Genomic DNA, 19,944 nt, shown 5'->3' with positions numbered 1-19,944 from the left:
TTAACGTACTCGCTGTAAAAACCTGAAATGATGTGTCCATTTATATTTGATCATACCGTTATTACTGTAAGTAGCAATATTTAGACGGTAACTGATATCCGATATCTACAACACCACTGTAAGAACCTAAGTCTATGTGTCGGCTGATATCTGATAATCGTATTTTCTGTAACTAAATCTTTGTGTCAGTTGACATCCGATCGTCATATTGTTACTGTAGATACATAAATCTATGTCTCAACTGATATCCGATCACCATATTGTCACCGTAAGTACTTAAATCTATGTCTCAACTAATATTCGATCACCATGTTGTAACTACAAGTACTTAAATATTTGTATCAACTGATATCCGTCACCATGTTTATTATTGTAAGTACTTAAATATATGTATCAACTGATATCCGTCACCATGTTTATTATTGTAAGTACTTAAATATATGTATCAACTGATATTGGATCACCATGTTGTAACTACAAGTACTTAAATATATGTATCAACTGATACCCGTCACCAGGTTTATTACTGTAAGTACTTAAATCTATGTGTCAACTGATATTGGATCACCATGTTTATTGCTGTAAGTACTTAAATCTATGTCTCAACTGATATCCGATCACCATGTTATTACTGTAAGTACTTAAATCTATGTGTCAACTGATATCAAATCACCATGTTTATTATTGTAAGTACTTAAATCTATGTGTCAACTGATATTGGATCACCATGTTTATTACTGTAAGTACTTAAATCTATGTCTCAACTGATATCGGATCACCATGTTATTACTGTAAATACTTAAATCTATGTCTCAACTGATATCAAATCACCATGTTTATTATTGTAAGTACTTAAATCTATGTCTCAACTGATATCCGTCACCATGTTTATTATTGTAAGTACTTAAATATATGTATCAACTGATATTGGATCACCATGTTGTAACTATAAGTACTTAAATATATGTATCAACTGATATCCGTCACGAGGTTTATTACTGTAAGTACTTAAATCTATGTGTCAACTGATATTGGATCACCATGTTTATTGCTGTAAGTACTTAAATCTATGTCTCAACTGATATCCGATCACCATGTTATTACTGTAAGTACTTAAATCTATGTGTCAACTGATATCAAATCACCATGTTTATTATTGTAAGTACTTAAATCTATGTGTCAACTGATATTGGATCACCATGTTTATTACTGTAAGTACTTAAATCTATGTCTCAACTGATATCGGATCACCATGTTATTACTGTAAATACTTAAATCTATGTCTCAACTGATATCAAATCACCATGTTTATTATTGTAAGTACTTAAATCTATGTCTCAACTGATATTGGATCACCATGTTTATTATTGTAAGTACTTAAATCTATGTGTCATCTGATATCGGATCACCATGTTATTATTGTAAGTACTTAAATCTATGTGTCAAGTGATATCGGATCACCTTGTTATTATTGCAAATACTTAAATCTACGTGTCAACTGATATCGGATTACTATGTTTATTATTGTAAGTACTTTAATCTATATAAATATGAAATCCAGTCTACCATTGGATTTGCTTTTTGTAACTGAGTGATAGCGGTGGCATTACTGTTAGACATTCTTCGATATCCATATAAACACTGGTTCACTGTGGCGATTAGAAGGTAACAGAAACGCCAGATATTTAAGTTGAATATTATATTTCATATTAGATGTATTGACGTTTCGTTCCTAGTGAACTGACAGATGTACCAATAGATCTAAAGACGGCCACGAGCATTATAGCGATGATGTTTTGACCAGATATATGTTTTTGTTCTTCTTTTATTAGAAATTGCATGAGACACAGTTGGCAAAAGCATATGTACACATACAAAAATAATAATCAGTATCGCTGTGACCAATAATGATCGTTCACTATTTGACACTTTTTGTCAAACAACTGTGAGCTATATATATATATATATACAGCTATCAAGATGTAAACCTTAAATATCCATATTATTAAATATTTGAAAGCATAACCAACAGTACAGGTATTTGAGAGAGAAGAAACGTATGGCGTTTCATTGAATCTAGATCTTCCATGGGAAGTTGGTTCCGAAAGAATGGAATATTATATATATTAACCGATTGCCCCTGGCACCAGAATGTTAGATCCGCGTGTGGAGTATTCATGATGTCATACATTCACCTTGAGAATGGAGTGAATTAAAGATCTCCGTGACGCGAAACGAAGATGAAACGGGAACATTGTACCCCTATTGCAAATTTACATGCACACAGGACAAATATTTCGAGAAGATGGGGGTTGCACGTGGCGTAATAAAAATGTTTTTCCAGTATCATACAAGCAAAATTTCCATTATTGTCCATGTACTAGCGCAGTTTATGAAAACTATTTTTCTACTCACATATTAATGGTACTGAACTTTGGTCTAAATTAAACTCTGACCTTAGAGTCTTAATTAATAACTTGAGAGAAAGTTAGGGTTAAATAAACTGTACGTCAATACTTAAACCACTCTTTCTTACAGACTAATTAATTATTAAGAAATTTTACGATTGGTTTATATACACTTTAGATTGTTTTGTTGGGTTTCACTACGGGTATTTTGATTTTCTTTAAATAATAAACTTTGCATACAAGGATAAGGATTTCACATCAATTAAACATATTGTTAACACTAATTTTAACGCACGTTGTTGGCACAACATCTGTATAATTTCCAATAACAATAACCTGTACGTTATTACCACGTTACCATAAGCCATAGTTTATTAACACAGTTGTTTTGACATTCTATCAGCACATCTCTATAACTCTTTATTTTATCTACATAATGATTAACGAAGATTCTTAACATGTAATATTGTCACTTATTCACAACAATGCTGATGTCACTACAACAAAGTACCTTGGATTAATATGATATATTAACGACAACAGTATTACAACAGTGTCATCAAAGCTTCATTCCATAACAGTATCATAATCAAAATCTTACCAAAACCTCGTTTCAAACCTAGGTGCTAATATCCATCTTTCAAGTCCTAGGAGACGTCAAAATAAGTAATACTGTTTTAAAGAAAACAAAACCAAAACTCTCAACAACTTCATTTCAAAGATTTCTTTTCGTATAATAACGCATTTATTTTAAGACAACATCTTTATTTATCATCCTATATAATCAAAGAAATATTTGAAAGAAAAGAGCGGAATATATTTTCATATATTTGGTTTTGTTAAGAGAACGTCATCAGCTCTAAAAAATGGCGAATGTAAATATAACGTGCGGAGTAAAAAAAATACCCCGAAATATTATACCGTTGAGTGTACGTTTATTGAAATTACGCCCTCTGGAGAGTTTAGAGTGACTGAATCGTTATCTGTTTGGAATGTAACAGTTTTCTCCTTATTACTCATTCTTGTCTCGTCCTGCCTCAACATCTTTCTCCACTGGTTATTAAAAATCGACGGGAGCTTCTTTCGTTTTTCCGATTTCGATATCTCTTCTTCAAAGCGATGTCTTTGTTTGTTCGTTAAAGAGAGGAGAGAGAAACTCTCTCCTTCTTCAGTTCTCCACCTATTGCGGGGGGTGTCCGAAAAATCACAATTTTTTGACTCGCCTTCCCCGCTGGTTCCAAATGTTTTGCTGTCATATCCGGTTTGCCGGACATCAGTACTCCTGGACACTTGCGACTTATCTCTGACGTTACTGTAGGCAGATCTCTGGTACGCTGACTGCAAGCGGACCAGTTTGCTTTTGATACACGGACAGAAAGTCTGAAGAAAAGTCCGTCGATACTTCTGACTGAGTAAACAGTATAAGACAAAATTTCCGGCCGCGTTGATACACACAAGAAAGTTAAATATATTACCTAGTCCTTGGAGGAGAGCTTCTTTGTTGGTATGAGGATTGACTGCGTGCAAGGATGTATAGACCAAGATGGCTGCTGTTGGAAGTTGACACATAAAGAACAATACTACCACTGCTATTAACATGACCGTGATCTTATTTTCTTGCTGGAGAGAATCTCTCGACTCCCTGAGATGGGTCATGGTGTTCCTCTGAATCTTGGAAAGGTGAACCGACCTGATGAGGTAGGAATTAAACACGGCAAGTAGGAAAAGCGGTATAAAGACGAACACGATGGCCGTCATGGTGTAGTAAACGGTTTTATAGAGATTGTTATTTCCAAAATCTGAGAAATCCATAGAGACTGTTGTCTCGTTGGTCTCGTCGTCAGTGATTTCGATGACGGTCCACTCAAATGGTGTTGGTAGGGTCAAGAAGAAACAAATCAAAGAAACACAAACGATGACCTTCTTTGCCCTGGACTCCGTACAGTATATCTTTCCTTTGATTGGATGGCTAACTGCTATGTATCTCTCTATCGTGAAAGTTACTGTTAGCCAAACTGATGTGTTACTGCAGGCGTCAGTTAACATGATAACGAAGGGTCGAATGTGCCAGTAGATGACGTATCTGGGGTCCTGGATCCCTGGATAATGAAAGAGTGAAAGACCGAAAACGCAAATTAGGTACACCATGTCAAAAATAGCTAAAGCTGCTAAGTAGTTATTGGTAGAAGAGCGCATGCGCCGCCTGGTCATTATCACGATCGTCACAGTGTTTCCAATGAGACCAATGATTAAGATAATTGGAACCAGGACTCGCTGAATCCAGAAACGACTCTGTTCTCGGAACAGTTCAAACTCTTCATCTACTCCGCCATCCAGTTCTTCACCCTTCATGGTACTAGAAACGTTTTCGAGAATCAGACCAGAGGTGGTCCAGGTCTGAGTGCAGTTAGAGAAGAAACAGGTGGCGACGGTATGCGAAGAACAGTTAAGAAATGGTAACCCTCCATTTGTGATTGAACAGTTCGCTGAACTTGGGCGTTGGAAAGTCATTGTTATGTATCCTCAGTGGTTGATTTTAAGAGGAGTTTTTGCATGAAATCTATTTATCTTCTTTCTCTTGAGGCTTGAAAGAAACAAAAAAAAACGAACAAAATTGTTAGAAATTCTTATTCAAATGCTTAACAATACACAAGTATTTAAAACGAATCGATTAATTTATAATAAATAGACGAGTAGAATAACTCATTAATGATACAAAATTAATAATACCTTTAGCAGAATAATCAAAAACACCCTTCTTCAAAATAAGGAACAAAAATAATAAATGTTTAAGTATAGTAGTTTTTAACATAACAATTTTTTTATTGATTGATACATTAAACAGGATATGGTAATAAGTTATACTTCACAGCAAATCGTCAATTTGGAGTTCGTAAAATACCTCGTAAAAAAATTTACGTTATTGCTGGATTACTGGCTTTAGTCTTACTCCATATAACAAAACCTACAGAATTCAACATAAACAAGACACTACTCTTATCTGTTAACGGTTGAGTTATTAAGCAATCAAAAGGCAGAAAATCCGAAGCCTGGATGCTAGAAAAGCTCGACTCTTTTGACCGAGTGAAATTTGTTATTCATTAACGTTTTCCTACAAACCAGAGTTCACTCTTGGTACGTTTTCTTTACACTGATGTTCTTTAAGAGAAAAGTAACGGTTCTAAATTGCTTATCCACAATTAGATTTCATTCATTCATTCTTTTTTTCTGGTTTTGTTTTTCGAAGTTGAGGTAGATTCAGAATGAACCAGGTAAAACGTATCTCAGTCCTTATTGTTTTCCATGGCGCCATTAAACAATTAATTACAACTGCCCTATTTAGTTCAAAATGAGTCTTCGTCTATTTCAGTTCTCGTAAGTTTGTGACGTCATGTCCTTTTAACGAACTGATCATATCATAATTTAGTGCTCATAAACAATGCACATCGTAACATAATCTAATATAATATTCATGAATAATACACAGCAATACGTGAACTAATTTAGTATTCAAGAATCATGGACGCCAAGCACACCCATTAGGATGGTCTTAATAATCTGGAAGGGGCTCGAGAGATTTCCTCACTATTGTCGCGGGTTCGCATCCCCGTCGCGCCAAACATGCTCGCCCTTTCAGCCGTGGCGGCGTTGTAATGTTACGGTCAATCCCACTATTCGTTGGTAAAAGAGTAGCCCAAGAGTTGGCGGTGGGTGGTGATGACTAGCTGCCTTGCCTCTAGTCTTACACTACTAAATTAGGAACGGCTAGCACAGATAGCCCTCGAGTAGCTTTGTGCGAAATTCAAAAACAAACAAATACTTACTATTATTTGCTTGACAACACATCCTCTCCACAAGTTTTTGTCAAATTTTTAAAAGGTAGAAAAGCGAATTTGTTGGCTACTGGATTGGAGGGGGGCACACCATGATTTAGTGTTCATAATATATCTTATTTTTCAACGAACACGTCACAGCTTCATTGGACTATGTTAATATCATTGAACAGGGCACACGATAATTTAGTTTAATATTCAATTAGTTTTTATGCTTTAATTCAAAGCAATTTAACGATCAAATTGGACTTCTCCAGGTTCTAGTTGGAATTGGACTTTGATCTTCAGCCATTCTTAGTTCAACGAAGAAGCGAAACGCTTATAACACGATGTGACAAAGTTTTTACTTTTTCTTGTGTCTGGTCAGAAAGTGTTATTTCTCAACTACTTATGCCTAAAGTAAATGGAAAATACCTCTTTTTCTCTTTAAACTTCGCATTTGTGACGTGGGAGCGTATAACGAAAACATGATGGGAGACTATATTTGGAGGCTGATACGTGAAAGTGATTTACATTACAGTCGCAAATCTCGAAAAACTACTCACTTCTAAACATTTTTGTATAACTTTAGTATAAATACATGTAAGTCTTGATTCATATGTTGTTTTATTCAGACATTATGTAAATGAAAATGTGCAAATTTGCCCGTTTTTATGTAGAAAATAGGTTAATTTCTAAATTTCATTATTCAGGTCACAAAAGCAAAGTTTGCAGGGAATAATGTCCATTTTCTGTACTTTTACAACATAAGCAATTAAGAAATAATACATACTATCCAGGAACAAAATTTGTGTTACAGAATGTAATTATTTCAAGTTGATTGTTAGAATGTGAGATTGTTGTTGGATATTCATCGTTTCAGAAGCTAACAAATTGTTGGTAAATTGAACAATCGACCAATAGACGTTTGGTGTTTTGTTTCACTGGAATCGTAGCTGAATGTAAAGTACTATTCATATTACAGAGTTTAACTTCGTTACTAATCTATAACCACCAATCTGATGTTTTACAATATATATAGGCAAATGTGTCCATTTTTTTAGCCGCGGCATAATGGCTTATAGTAGAAACTTTAAAACTCATTGCTCTGGTAACTCTTGACCGATTTAAATATAATTACAGTTTTTTGTACTCAAGAGGTCAAACCATTTTACTGATGTATTTGATCACGTCAAAGGTCTTATAGATTAATTTACTTTAATCTGGCCTAAAAGAATCAGTTTGAGAACAAGGTGATAGAGATCCTGACAAAATTGAATTGGGTGTAAGAGTGCCTCACGCTAATAAATATGAAAGAAAAAAATATCATGGGTAAATTTATTATAATCTTAGATGATGAGAAACCCACTTGAAATAAAAACGTAACTCAGAACGGCTGGTATGTAAAAACTACACTGAAAAACAACACCAATATGATTTATTAAATGTAATGTAACAGCTGCTACAACTTCTATATTGGAGAAACAAGCAGTAAAATGGAAACTAGATTCAAAGAACAACAACAAAAAATCTTCACACGTTTTTGAACACTGCAAGTCAAATAAACACAGCATGACCATAAAAAACCCAGATATTAAGTAGGGAAACAAATATAAACAAATCCAAAATTTAAGAAGCCCTACGTATGCAACAACTAAAACCAAAATTAAACCAATATAAAGGAACACCTTTATACCTATACTAATTAATAACATCATTATTATAATCCTGCCTAAAATAATCTCAAATCCGGTGGATATAGAAGATTCCCTCTTGTTTTTTTATTTTACATAAGAATAACATTTGTCTGTAAAACTGAAAAAAAATTAAATTCTGAATGCTGTTAGGCCTGGCATGGCCTAGCGCGTTAAGGCGTGCGACTCGTAATCTGAGGATCGCGGGTTCGCGCCCGAGTCGCGCCAAACATGCTCGCCCTCCCAGCCGTGGGGGCGTTATAATGTGGCGATCAATCCCAATATTCGTTGGTAAAAGAGTAGCCCAAGAGTTGGCGGTGGGTGGTGATGACTAGCTGTCTTCCCTCTAGTTTTACACTGCTAAATTAGGGACGGCTAGCACAGATAGCCCTCGAGTAGCTTTGTGCGAAATTCCAAAACAAACAAACAAATGAATGCTGTTAAAAGATAGTTTTATAATAATTTAATTCTTTCTATAGTATTCTAACAATCGTCTCTACAAACAGACGTAAGTGAAGATTTTCATAGTTGTCCCATTAATTTAGCTTTAAGTATTATAAAGAAATTACGCCAATATTTATCACAGTGATTACTATTTCATTGTTTGATATTTATCTGATAAAGCATTTTAAACCAAGTGAAACTCACTTTAAGAAGTAACGGGCCCGGCATGACCAAGCGTGTTAAAGCGTTCGACTCGTAATCCCAGGGTCGCGGGTTCGAATCCCCCTCACACCAAATATGCTCGCCCTTTCAGCTGTTGGTGCGTCATAATGTGACGGTCAATCACACTATTCGTTGATAAAAGAGTAGCCCAAGAGTTGGCGGTGGGTGGTAATGACTAGCTGCCTTCCCTCTAGTCTTACACTGCTAAATTAGGGACGGCTAGCGCAGATAGCCCTCGAGTAGCTTTCGCGAAATTCAAAACAAACAAGAAGTAACGAAGTATGAATACTGTTGGTTTCTAATTGGAGGTGGTTCATAACTAAAAATGGATAAAGAGAAACGTAAACGGTTTCGGTAGAGATAAACAATTTAATTAAAGTAAATATGACTTGTCTGGTTTCATTATATGCTAAGTAAACATAGCCCTAACAGCCTGATATGCAAGCAGTACCTTTGAAAGTTCAAAACGTGGGAAACTGTAACTTAAGTGAACTTTACTTTCAGAATTTCGCGTAAAGTAACACAAAGTATCATCTACTAGGAGTTATCCATGATTTTTAACTAAGAGAACAGAGGGAAAGCAGTTAGACAGTTAAAAAAACAACTTACCCTCAACTTTTTGGGCTACTCCTATCTGACTGACGAGTTACAATTGACCGTCACCTTTATAGCATATCTATGAACCCTCGAATTCACAGTTTGAGCAAGCTAACCACTGGGTCATGCTAAGTTCCAAATTTTAACTATATATTTGAATAAGATAAAATGATCTCCATTTAGAATGAAACTAAAACTTTTAAAATTATCGCTGAACTATTTTACTTAATTTATGTATGTACATACGTGTTGTCTTTATATCTAAAGTAAAGTGACAGAAATAAAATGCCATGAAGGCTACACAAAATTAAGTAAAAAGGGCAGTAGAAAGTGTATGAAGGATACATATGCTATTAAATAACAACAAATGAACATGATTAGATAGAAACTATGAAGGATACATATGCTATTAAATAACAACAAATGAACATGATTAGATAGAAACTATGAAGGATACATATGCTATTAAATAACAACAAATGAACATGATTAGATAGAAACTATGAAGGATACATATGCTATTAAATAACAACAAATGAACATGATTAGATAGAAACTATGAAGGATACATATGCTATTAAATAACAACAAATGAACATGATTAGATAGAAACTATGAAGGATACATATGCTATTAAATAACAACAAATGAACATGATTAGATAGAAACTATGAAGGATACATATGCTATTAAATAACAACAAATGAACATGATTAGATAGAAACTATGAAGGATACATATGCTATTAAATAACAACAAATGAACATGATTAGATAGAAACTATGAAGGATACATATGCTATTAAATAACAACAAATGAACATGGTTAGATAGAAACTATGAAGGTTACATATGCTATTAAATAACAACAAATGAACATGATTAGATAGAAACTATGAAGGTTACATATGCTATTAAATAACAACAAATGAACATGATTAGATAGAAACTATGAAGGTTACATATGCTATTAAATAACAACAAATGAACATGATTAGATAGAAACTATGAAGGTTACATATGCTATTAAATAACAACAAATGAACATGGTTAGATAGAAACTATGAAGGATGCATATGCTATTAAATAACAACAAATGAACATGATTAGATAGAAACTATGAAGGTTACATATGCTATTAAATAACAACAAATGAACATGATTAGATAGAAACTATGAAGGATACATATGCTATTGAATAACAACAAATGAACATGATTAGATAGAAACTATGAAGGTTACATATGCTATTAAATAACAACAAATGAACATGGTTAGATAGAAACTATGAAGGTTACATATGCTATTAAATAACAACAAATGAACATGGTTAGATAGAAACTATGAAGGATACATATGCTATTAAATAACAACAAATGAACATGATTAGATAGAAACTATGAAGGTTACATATGCTATTAAATAACAACAAATGAACATGGTTAGATAGAAACTATGAAGGATACATATGCTATAAAATAACAACAAATGAACATGATTAGATAGAAACTATGAAGGATACATATGCTATTAAATAACAACAAATGAACATGATTAGATAGAAACTATGAAGGATACATATGCTATTAAATAACAACAAATGAACATGATTAGATAGAAACTATGAAGGTTACATATGCTATTAAATAACAACAAATGAACATGATTAGATAGAAACTACGAAGGATATATACATTATTAAGAACTCAACGAGTAAGGAATTGTAACAAGGAGGTTTCCCAAGATTACTGCTCTCTTACAAGACTCAGTATTGTCTAGTTTAAAAACATTTAGTAAAATGATATTAATCATATATAATTCAATATATTCGAGGATATCATTGTTGTTTACACTTTGTAAAAACCCTTATAAATTCAGAAGTTAAAACTCCATTGATGTATAGTTTGCTTACAGTTAAGGTATCGTCACGTTTTCTGGAAGGGCTGGTTTGTTTTTAGTTTCGTTTTAAGCTACATCAGAATTATTATGCATTAGCCGTCCTTAATTTAGTAACGACAGATTAGAGGGAAAGCACCACCCACTCTTGAGCTACCTATTTACCAGTGAAAATTGGGATTAATCATCTCACACATTATAACGCTCCTACGTCTGAAATGGTAAGAATGTTTGTTGAAGGAGATTCCAATCCTCGACTCCAGACTACTCTATCTATCAGACCACTACTATTATCCTTACTTATGGTCTTACGTTATGATTCGAATCATGACTCGAGACTACTCTATCTATCAGACCACTACTCTTATCCTTACTTATGGTCTTACGTTATGATTCGAATCATGACTCGAGACTACTCTATCCACTACTCTTATCCTTACTTATGGTCTTACATTATGATTCGAATCATGACTCCAGACTACTCTATCTATCAGACCACTACTCTTATCCTTACTTATGGTCTTACGTTATGATTCGAATCATGACTCGAGACTACTCTATCCACTACTCTTATCCTTACTTATGGTCTTACATTATGATTCGAATCCTGACTCCAGACTACTCTATCTATCAGACCACTACTCTTATCCTTACTTATGGTCTTACGTTATGATTCGAATCATGACTCCAGACTACCCTATCTTACACTACCACTACTCTTATCCTTACTTATGGTTTTACATTATGATTCGAATCCTCGACTCCAGACTACTCTATCTTACACTACCACTACTCTTATCCTTACTTATGGTCTTACATTATGATTTGAATCCTCGACTCCAGACTACTCTATCTTACACTACCACTACTCTTATCCTTACTTATGGTCTTACATTATGATTTGAATCCTCGACTCCAGACTACTCTTACACTACCACTACTCTTATCCTTACTTATGGTCTTACATTATGATTTGAATCCTCGACTCCAGACTACTCTATCTTACACTACCACTACTCTTATCCTTACTTATGGTTTTACATTATGATTTGAATCCTCGACTCCAGACTACTCTTACACTACCACTACTCTTATCCTTACTTATGGTTTTACATTATGATTTGAATCCTCGACTCCAGACTACTCTTACACTACCACTACTCTTATCCTTACTTATGGTTTTACATTATGATTCGAATCCTCGACTTCAGACTACTCTTACACTACCACTACTCTTATCCTTACTTATGGTCTTACATTATGATTTTAATCCTCGACTCCAGACTACCCTATCTTACACTACCACTACTCTTATCCTTACTTATGGTCTTACATTATGATTCGAATCCTCGACTCCAGACTACCCTATCTTACACTACCACTACTCTTATCCTTACTTATGGTCTTACGTTATGATTCGAATCCTCGACTCCAGACTACCCTATCTTACACTACCACTACTCTTATCCTTACTTATGGTTTTTCATTGTGATTTGAATCCTCGACTCCAGACTACCCTATCTTACACTACCACTACTCTTATCCTTACTTATGGTTTTTCATTATGATTCGAATCCTCGACTCCAGACTACTCTATCTTACACTACCACTACTCTTATCCTTACTTATGGTCTTACATTATGATTCGAATCCTCGACTCCAGACTACTCTTACACTACCACTACTCTTATCCTTACTTATGGTCTTACATTATGATTTGAATCCTCATCTCCAGACTACTCTTACACTACCACTACTCTTATCCTTACTTATGGTCTTACATTATGATTTGAATCCTCGACTCCAGACTACTCTATCTTACACTACCACTACTCTTATCCTTACTTATGGTTTTACATTATGATTTGAATCCTCGACTCCAGACTACTCTTACACTACCACTACTCTTATCCTTACTTATGGTTTTACATTATGATTTGAATCCTCGACTCCAGACTACTCTTACACTACCACTACTCTTATCCTTACTTATGGTCTTACATTATGATTCGAATCCTCGACTCCAGACTACTCTATCTTACACTACCACTACTCTTATCCTTACTTATGGTCTTACATTATGATTTGAATCCTCGACTCCAGACTACTCTATCTTACACTACCACTACTCTTATCCTTACTTATGGTTTTACATTATGATTTGAATCCTCGACTCCAGACTACTCTTACACTACCACTACTCTTATCCCACTACTTATGGTTTTACATTATGATTTGAATCCTCGACTCCAGACTACTCTTACACTACCACTACTCTTATCCTTACTTATGGTCTTACATTATGATTCGAATCCTCGACTCCAGACTACTCTATCTTACACTACCACTACTCTTATCCTTACTTATGGTCTTACATTATGATTCGAATCCTCGACTCCAGACTACTCTATCTTACACTACCACTACTCTTATCCTTACTTATGGTCTTAGATTATGATTTGAATCCTCGACTCCAGACTACCCTATCTTACACTACCACTACTCTTATCCTTACTTATGGTTTTACGTTATGATTCGAATCCTCGACTCCAGACTACTCTATCTTACACTACCACTACTCTTATCCTTACTTATGGTCTTACATTATGATTCGAATCCTCGACTCCAGACTACCCTATCTTACACTACCACTACTCTTATCCTTACTTATGGTCTTACGTTATGATTCGAATCCTCGACTCCAGACTACTCTATCTTACACTACCACTACTCTTATCCTTACTTATGGTTTTTCATTATGATTCGAATCCTCGACTCCAGACTACTCTATCTTACACTACCACTACTCTTATCCTTACTTATGGTCTTACATTATGATTCGAATCCTCGACTCCAGACTACCCTATCTTACACTACCACTACTCTTATCCTTACTTATGTCTTACATTATGATTCGAATCCTCGACTCCAGACTACCCTATCTTACACTACCACTACTCTTATCCTTACTTATGGTCTTACATTATGATTTGAATCCTCGACTCCAGACTACCCTATCTTACACTAACACTACTCTTATCCTTACTTATGGTCTTACGTTATGATTCGAATCCTCGACTCCAGACTACCCTATCTTACACTACCACTACTCTTATCCTTACTTATGGTCTTACGTTATGATTCGAATCCTCGACTCCAGACTAACCTATCTTTACACTACCACTCCAGACTACCCTACCACTACTCTTATCCTTACTTATGGTCTTACGTTATGATTCGAATCCTCGACTCCAGACTACCCTATCTTACACTACCACTACTCTTATCCTTACTTATGGTTTTTCATTATGATTTGAATCCTCGACTCCAGACTACCCTATCTTACACTACCACTACTCTTATCCTTACTTATGGTTTTTCATTATGATTCGAATCCTCGACTCCAGACTACTCTATCTTACACTACCACTACTCTTATCCTTACTTATGGTCTTACATTATTCCTTTGCCTACCTAATTATAACCGAGTGTTATTAATGGAGATAAATACAAGAGGAAGCAGATAATTCCAATGTGTACGTTTACAATTAAATGTACGAAATCATTAAAGAATATAAGCAAATGCTACATGTCTTTCAATGTTTTTACTGATAGATAAAGACAAACAGAATCAGTGAATTCTAGTTTTTCACGATTGTTAAATTAAAGTCGGTTTTTAATCAAATCTAGTATTTCTTCTTTTCAAATTTCGCGTTTTGCTCCAAATTGTGAGTAGTATTTTGCTGAAAAATCTATGAAAAACAATATATGGTTGTTTGGTTCCCCAGACACATTACTATTGTTACAAGAGTACAAATATTTTTGTGGTTATTTTGTGTTAAAAAGGTTAGATTTATTGGACCGAAATAGTAACAATGCACCAAGTGCAATAAGGCTAGGATATCTTTATAATTCTTGCTGGAAAATGCTAGACTTGTTATTGACATAAAGATCGAATCCCGATATTTACTGTTTTAAGCCCTCAAACGTACAACTAAGACACAAGAATAAAATATTAGAAAATGGTGAAACTTTTTCCTTGTGCGAAAAATTAAATAATAATTTACACGAATAAGGTTTAGCTTGAAACATTTTCAAAAATAAAAATACTTACATAATTAAAACTTTAAAATCTCAGTACTTGATGAAACTCCGTAATTACAGAAATGAGGAAAACAAAAACAATGGTTCGTTTCACAAATAAACAGTTCTCCGGTGGAACAGCGGTAAGCCGACTCACTTACAACACTAACATCCGGGAATCGATTCTCCGCAGTGGACACAACAAATGGCTCGATGTTACTTTGGTCTAAATAAAACAAACACAAATATAAGTAACTATAAAAGCCAACTTTTCCATAAAAAAAAGAGGCTTACTGTTGTTTCACGAAAGTTTTCTATTTTTGTTTCCCCAAAAAGACAAGATTCAAGTGACATCATTATAAAACTAGTTTACCTATTTTCATATAAAAGTTTGGATAGTGATGTTCAGAATACACGCTTATAATAATGAAGCACGAAAGGCGGAAAAATTTTTCATTATACTGAACCATAAAAGATACTCATAACTATGAAACGTAATCCCCGAAAGGATTTTATTAGCGGGGAAAGGCAGCTCTGAGTGACTGTAAATCATAACTATATAAGAGGATTTCAACGTTTAAAAATTATCCTCTATATTAGCTCTTAAAATTTGTGGCCAACTAAAACAATTATTTAAGGGTAGAGAAATGAGTGAAAGCCCATGTAAGGATAAAGTGAAATACATGGACGACACCTGAATGAAACGAACTTTATTATTATTATGATGGATCACGTGACTCTAAGAAAACCTGTCAAGACGAAGCGTTATCCTAGAATAATTCTTTATTATGGAGCACATTAATTGAAGTGACGTTCATCACGGTATTAAAAATAATATAGAGATGAGCGGGCCTTGTTCATGGTGGAACACGTTTTAAGGAGCGGCTTTTATCATGGGATAAACAGACCACAGAGAGAAGTTGGGTCTTTTTTAATTGTGGAACACGTTTTCAGTAGTGGAGTTCATCTTGGTATAAAAATATCATGGAAATAAGTTCGGTCTTGTTCATGGTAGAACACGTTCCCAGAAGTGGCTTTGATGCAGATGGAAAAAAAGTGTTTTGTGTGTGTTTTTCTTATAGTAAAGCCACAGCAGGCTATCTGCTGAGCCCACCGAGGGGAATCGAACCTCTGATTTTAGCATTGTAAATCCGTAGACTTACCGCGATTGAAAAAGTCCTGCTAATGATGGCGGAGGATATAACACTGAACCACTCAAAGTTTCTTAACGCATCTTTTTCTTCTGTTAATTTTGCATAAATAAATGATTGTAAATGACAAAACGTTGGTACTTTCGTGCCTTCATGTTATATTTATTAAAAGATGTTTGAACAGTAAAATAAGGGATTTTTTTGAGTCATCACGCACAAAAATATATTTACAAAAAAAATGATGGAACTTAGTTTTCTATACAAAAATGAAAATTATTCACGCACACTAAATATTTATAGAAATTTGATGATATTTTCGACTAAAAACAAAATTTTAGACTTTTTAATGTAATTATATTTTCTCTTAGAGAACTCCACACGGTATGGAGTTAATGTTTTCCTTTCTGTCAATGTATTTCGACCCAAGCATTTTTTTATTTAAATGCTAAACCAGCTGTAAAAGCTCTTTCATATATAAACAAGATACAATTATTTTGCGTGACTGAATTGTTTGGTTTGTTTAGAATTTTGCGCAAAGCTACACGAAAGCTATCTGCGCTAGCTACCCCTAATTTTACAATGTAAGGCTAGAGGGAAGGCAGTTAGTCATCACCACCCACCGCCAACTCTTGGGCTACTCTTTTACTAACGAATAGTGGATCGACTGTGACATTATAACCTTCCCTCGGATGAAAGGGCGAGCATATTTGGTGGAACGAGGATTCGAACCCCCGCTTCTCAAAATGGGGAGGGGTAAAGCGCCCTAGCCACATGGCCATATCAGGTTAGAGTTATTCTAAATATACGAACCCAACAACTAATTCTCAACTGAAGATTGTCAGCTTATTAGAAGTTCAAAAGATTCCTGAAAAATGTCAAGTACCTAAGTATCTAATATCATTTTCAGGGCGGGAGCAGTAATTTGGTTTGGTTTGTTTTTAATTTCGCGCAAAGCTACTCAAGGGCTATCTGCGCTAGCCTTCCCTAATTTAGCAGTGTAAGACTAAAGGGAAGTCAATTAGTCATCACCACCCACCGCCAACTCTTGGGCTACTCTTTTACCAACGAATAGTGGAATTGACCGTCAATAATAACGACCACACGGCTGGGAGGGCGAGCATGTTTGGTGTGATGGGGATTCGAGCCCGCGACCCTCAGATTACGAGTCAAGTGTCTTATCCAACTGGTCATGCGGGGTCGGGAAGTAATTTAAAAGTAATAAAATTAACTTATGCGATCGGTATACATCCACACAGAATAATTCGTTTTTAAATTTGTACGATTCTCCCAAGAGAAATGGCCCGGCATGGCCAAACGCGTTAAGGCGTGCGACTCGTCATCTGAGGGTCGCGGGTTCGCATCCCCGTCACGCCAAACCTACTCGCCCTTTCAGCCGTGGGGTCGTTATAATGTGACGGTCAATCCCACTATTCGTTGGTAAAAGAGTAGATCAAGAGTCGGCGGTGGGTGGTGATGACTAGCTGCCTTCCCTCTAGTCTTACACTGCTAAATTAGGGACGGCTAGCACAGATAGCCCTCGAGTAGCTTTGTGAGAAATTCAGAAACAAACCAACCCAAGAGAAATAATCACCCAACTTTGAACCATGTAGTTAGATGGAAGCAGTTTTTATATCATCACAATTAAATATGGAACAAAAAGTAAATAGAAACAAACAGTTATATTACTTTCATTTACAAATATAAAAATATATAATAAATTATAGTCAGACACATATTACAAATGTCTTTTAAAAACAAAAAAGTAACACAATAAGTCCACATTTAATTTAGAACTTACGTCATCGGTGTCTTCGTCACTTCTAATAACTAAGTTGTGTTAACGTCGTTACTAAAAAGATTTCTTTCTAACTTTTCAAAAGAATTCTAAAAATAAACTAAACGTTTTATCTGAATACAAGTTTTTGCTTTGTTTTTGAATTTCGTACAAAGCTACACGAGGGCTATCTGTGCTAGCCATCCCTAATTTAGCAGTGTATGACTAGAGGGAAAGTAGCTAGTCACTACCACCCAACGCCAACGAATAGTGGGATTAACCCTCATTTATAACGCCCCCACGGCTGAAAGGGCGAACATGTTTAGCGCGACGGGGATGCGAACCCGCGACCTTCACATTACGCCTTGACACGCTTGGCCATGCCGGGTCTTATTTTTAGAAAATACATGACGCTTAAATGTCCTCATAAGCCAGGGGAAAATATGTTCATCCTATCTTGTGTTCCCTGTGTTTCTCTTTTGCTTTCCGAAGTCGCAATAACTTTAATTTAGGTCGCTAATTTTTTTTTTCATGTGTCACATTAGCTCCCTCTAGTAGAAAAAAAAGGACATGTTTATATAAAATAATTGTTATGTAAAAACATTAACAAATATTTTTTCTCATCCATAAAAAAACAGTAACAAGGACTTATTGTTTTTATTATCTGTGTAATAAACTGTTAGGTATAATAAGTAAGTCTAATTTGTTCTGAATTTCGCGCAACGCTACACGAGTGCTATCTGCGTTAGCCGTCCCTAATTTAGTAGTGTAAGTCGAGAAGGAAGGCAGTTAGTCATCACCACCCACCGCCAACTCTTTTACTAACGAATAGTGGAATTGACCGTCATATTATGTCTGAAAGGGGCGAGCATGTTTGGTGTGACAAGGATTCGAACCCGTCACCCTCAGATTACGAGTCGAGTGCCTTAACCACCTGGCCATGCCATGCCTTTTAATTTGGATCTGGTGACCCTTTTTTGGAACTTTGAACAAATTTTCATTTATTTATCCTCCAGATAAAGTGCTTGAAACCCCAAAGTGCAACAGATTTCAAGTAGCAATAATGTTTTGAATAAGTTGAAAAATATATGTTTATTTGCAATTACAACGTAAAGTGTGATAATGAAAGTGGAACATAAAAAAGATAAGTTATAATAAGTCCTTGTTAAACTCTAGTCCGAAAAATGTGGGAGCTCGTCTTACTACGTAGAAGAAGTAATTATTTTCCAAATACACGTTCTCTTAAGTTATTCACTAACGATGTTTCTAGAAACTTCTTTTGTCAAGTTTATTATCTGACGAAGAGATTTTTGCTTAAAATGTTGTTGTTAACAAAAAATATTTTTTCCATTTCCAGACGTGTGTTTAATAGTAATTATTATTATTACTGTTTGAAGTATTATTACAATGTGGTAATGATGGAGTATTACGAACTTTGAGTAAATGTGAAAAACAGGAAGTATTGTTAGGAAACGTATTATTATAGACTTCACTGTATCGACGAACCTATAGAAAAAGTGCCCTAAGGTATTGTTGACTTATTCTATAGATACAACTAGGGAAAACATATCTAAGGGTATTGTTGACTTATTCTGTAGGTGTAATTATGGAAAACGTACCTAAGGATACTGCTGAGTTATTCTATATATGGATCTGTTGACAAAGTGTCTTAAAGTATTGATGACATCACTGATGTAACTATAACAGTATTAAAGTATTAGTATTGTTGACCTCACTGATGTAACTATAACAGTATAAAAGTATTAGTATTGTTGACCTCACTGATGTAACTATAACAGTATTAAAGTATTTGTATTGTTGACCTCACTGATGTAACTCTAACAGTATTAAAGTATTAGTATTG

At 34.9% G+C, this 19,944-nt stretch overlaps 1 protein-coding gene across 2 annotated transcripts in view; it reads right to left on the bottom strand.

Moving 5' to 3' along the window:
• Positions 1–2,794: 2,794 nt before the first annotated feature.
• LOC143246614 (thyrotropin-releasing hormone receptor-like) overlaps positions 2,795–19,944 on the bottom strand; it is a 110,714-nt gene continuing 93,564 nt past the window's right edge. The window contains exons 3-4 of one of the 2 annotated variants that reach the window (XM_076493636.1): positions 15,187–15,381; positions 2,795–4,992 (exon numbers count right to left, since the gene is read on the bottom strand). In XM_076493636.1, coding sequence (XP_076349751.1) covers positions 3,324–4,919 — 1,596 coding nt within the window. In that variant the 5' untranslated portion in view covers positions 4,920–4,992; positions 15,187–15,381 and the 3' untranslated portion in view covers positions 2,795–3,323. The remainder of the gene's footprint in view (positions 4,993–15,186; positions 15,382–19,944) is intronic. The other variant, XM_076493637.1, reaches the window with a different exon arrangement.

The sequence above is a fragment of the Tachypleus tridentatus genome, chromosome 3 (assembly GCF_004210375.1).
Source record: "Tachypleus tridentatus isolate NWPU-2018 chromosome 3, ASM421037v1, whole genome shotgun sequence".
Lineage (NCBI taxonomy): Eukaryota > Metazoa > Arthropoda > Merostomata > Xiphosura > Limulidae > Tachypleus > Tachypleus tridentatus.
Note: the sequence above shows the minus strand (reverse complement) of the source record. Positions and strands in the feature narration are given on the sequence as shown.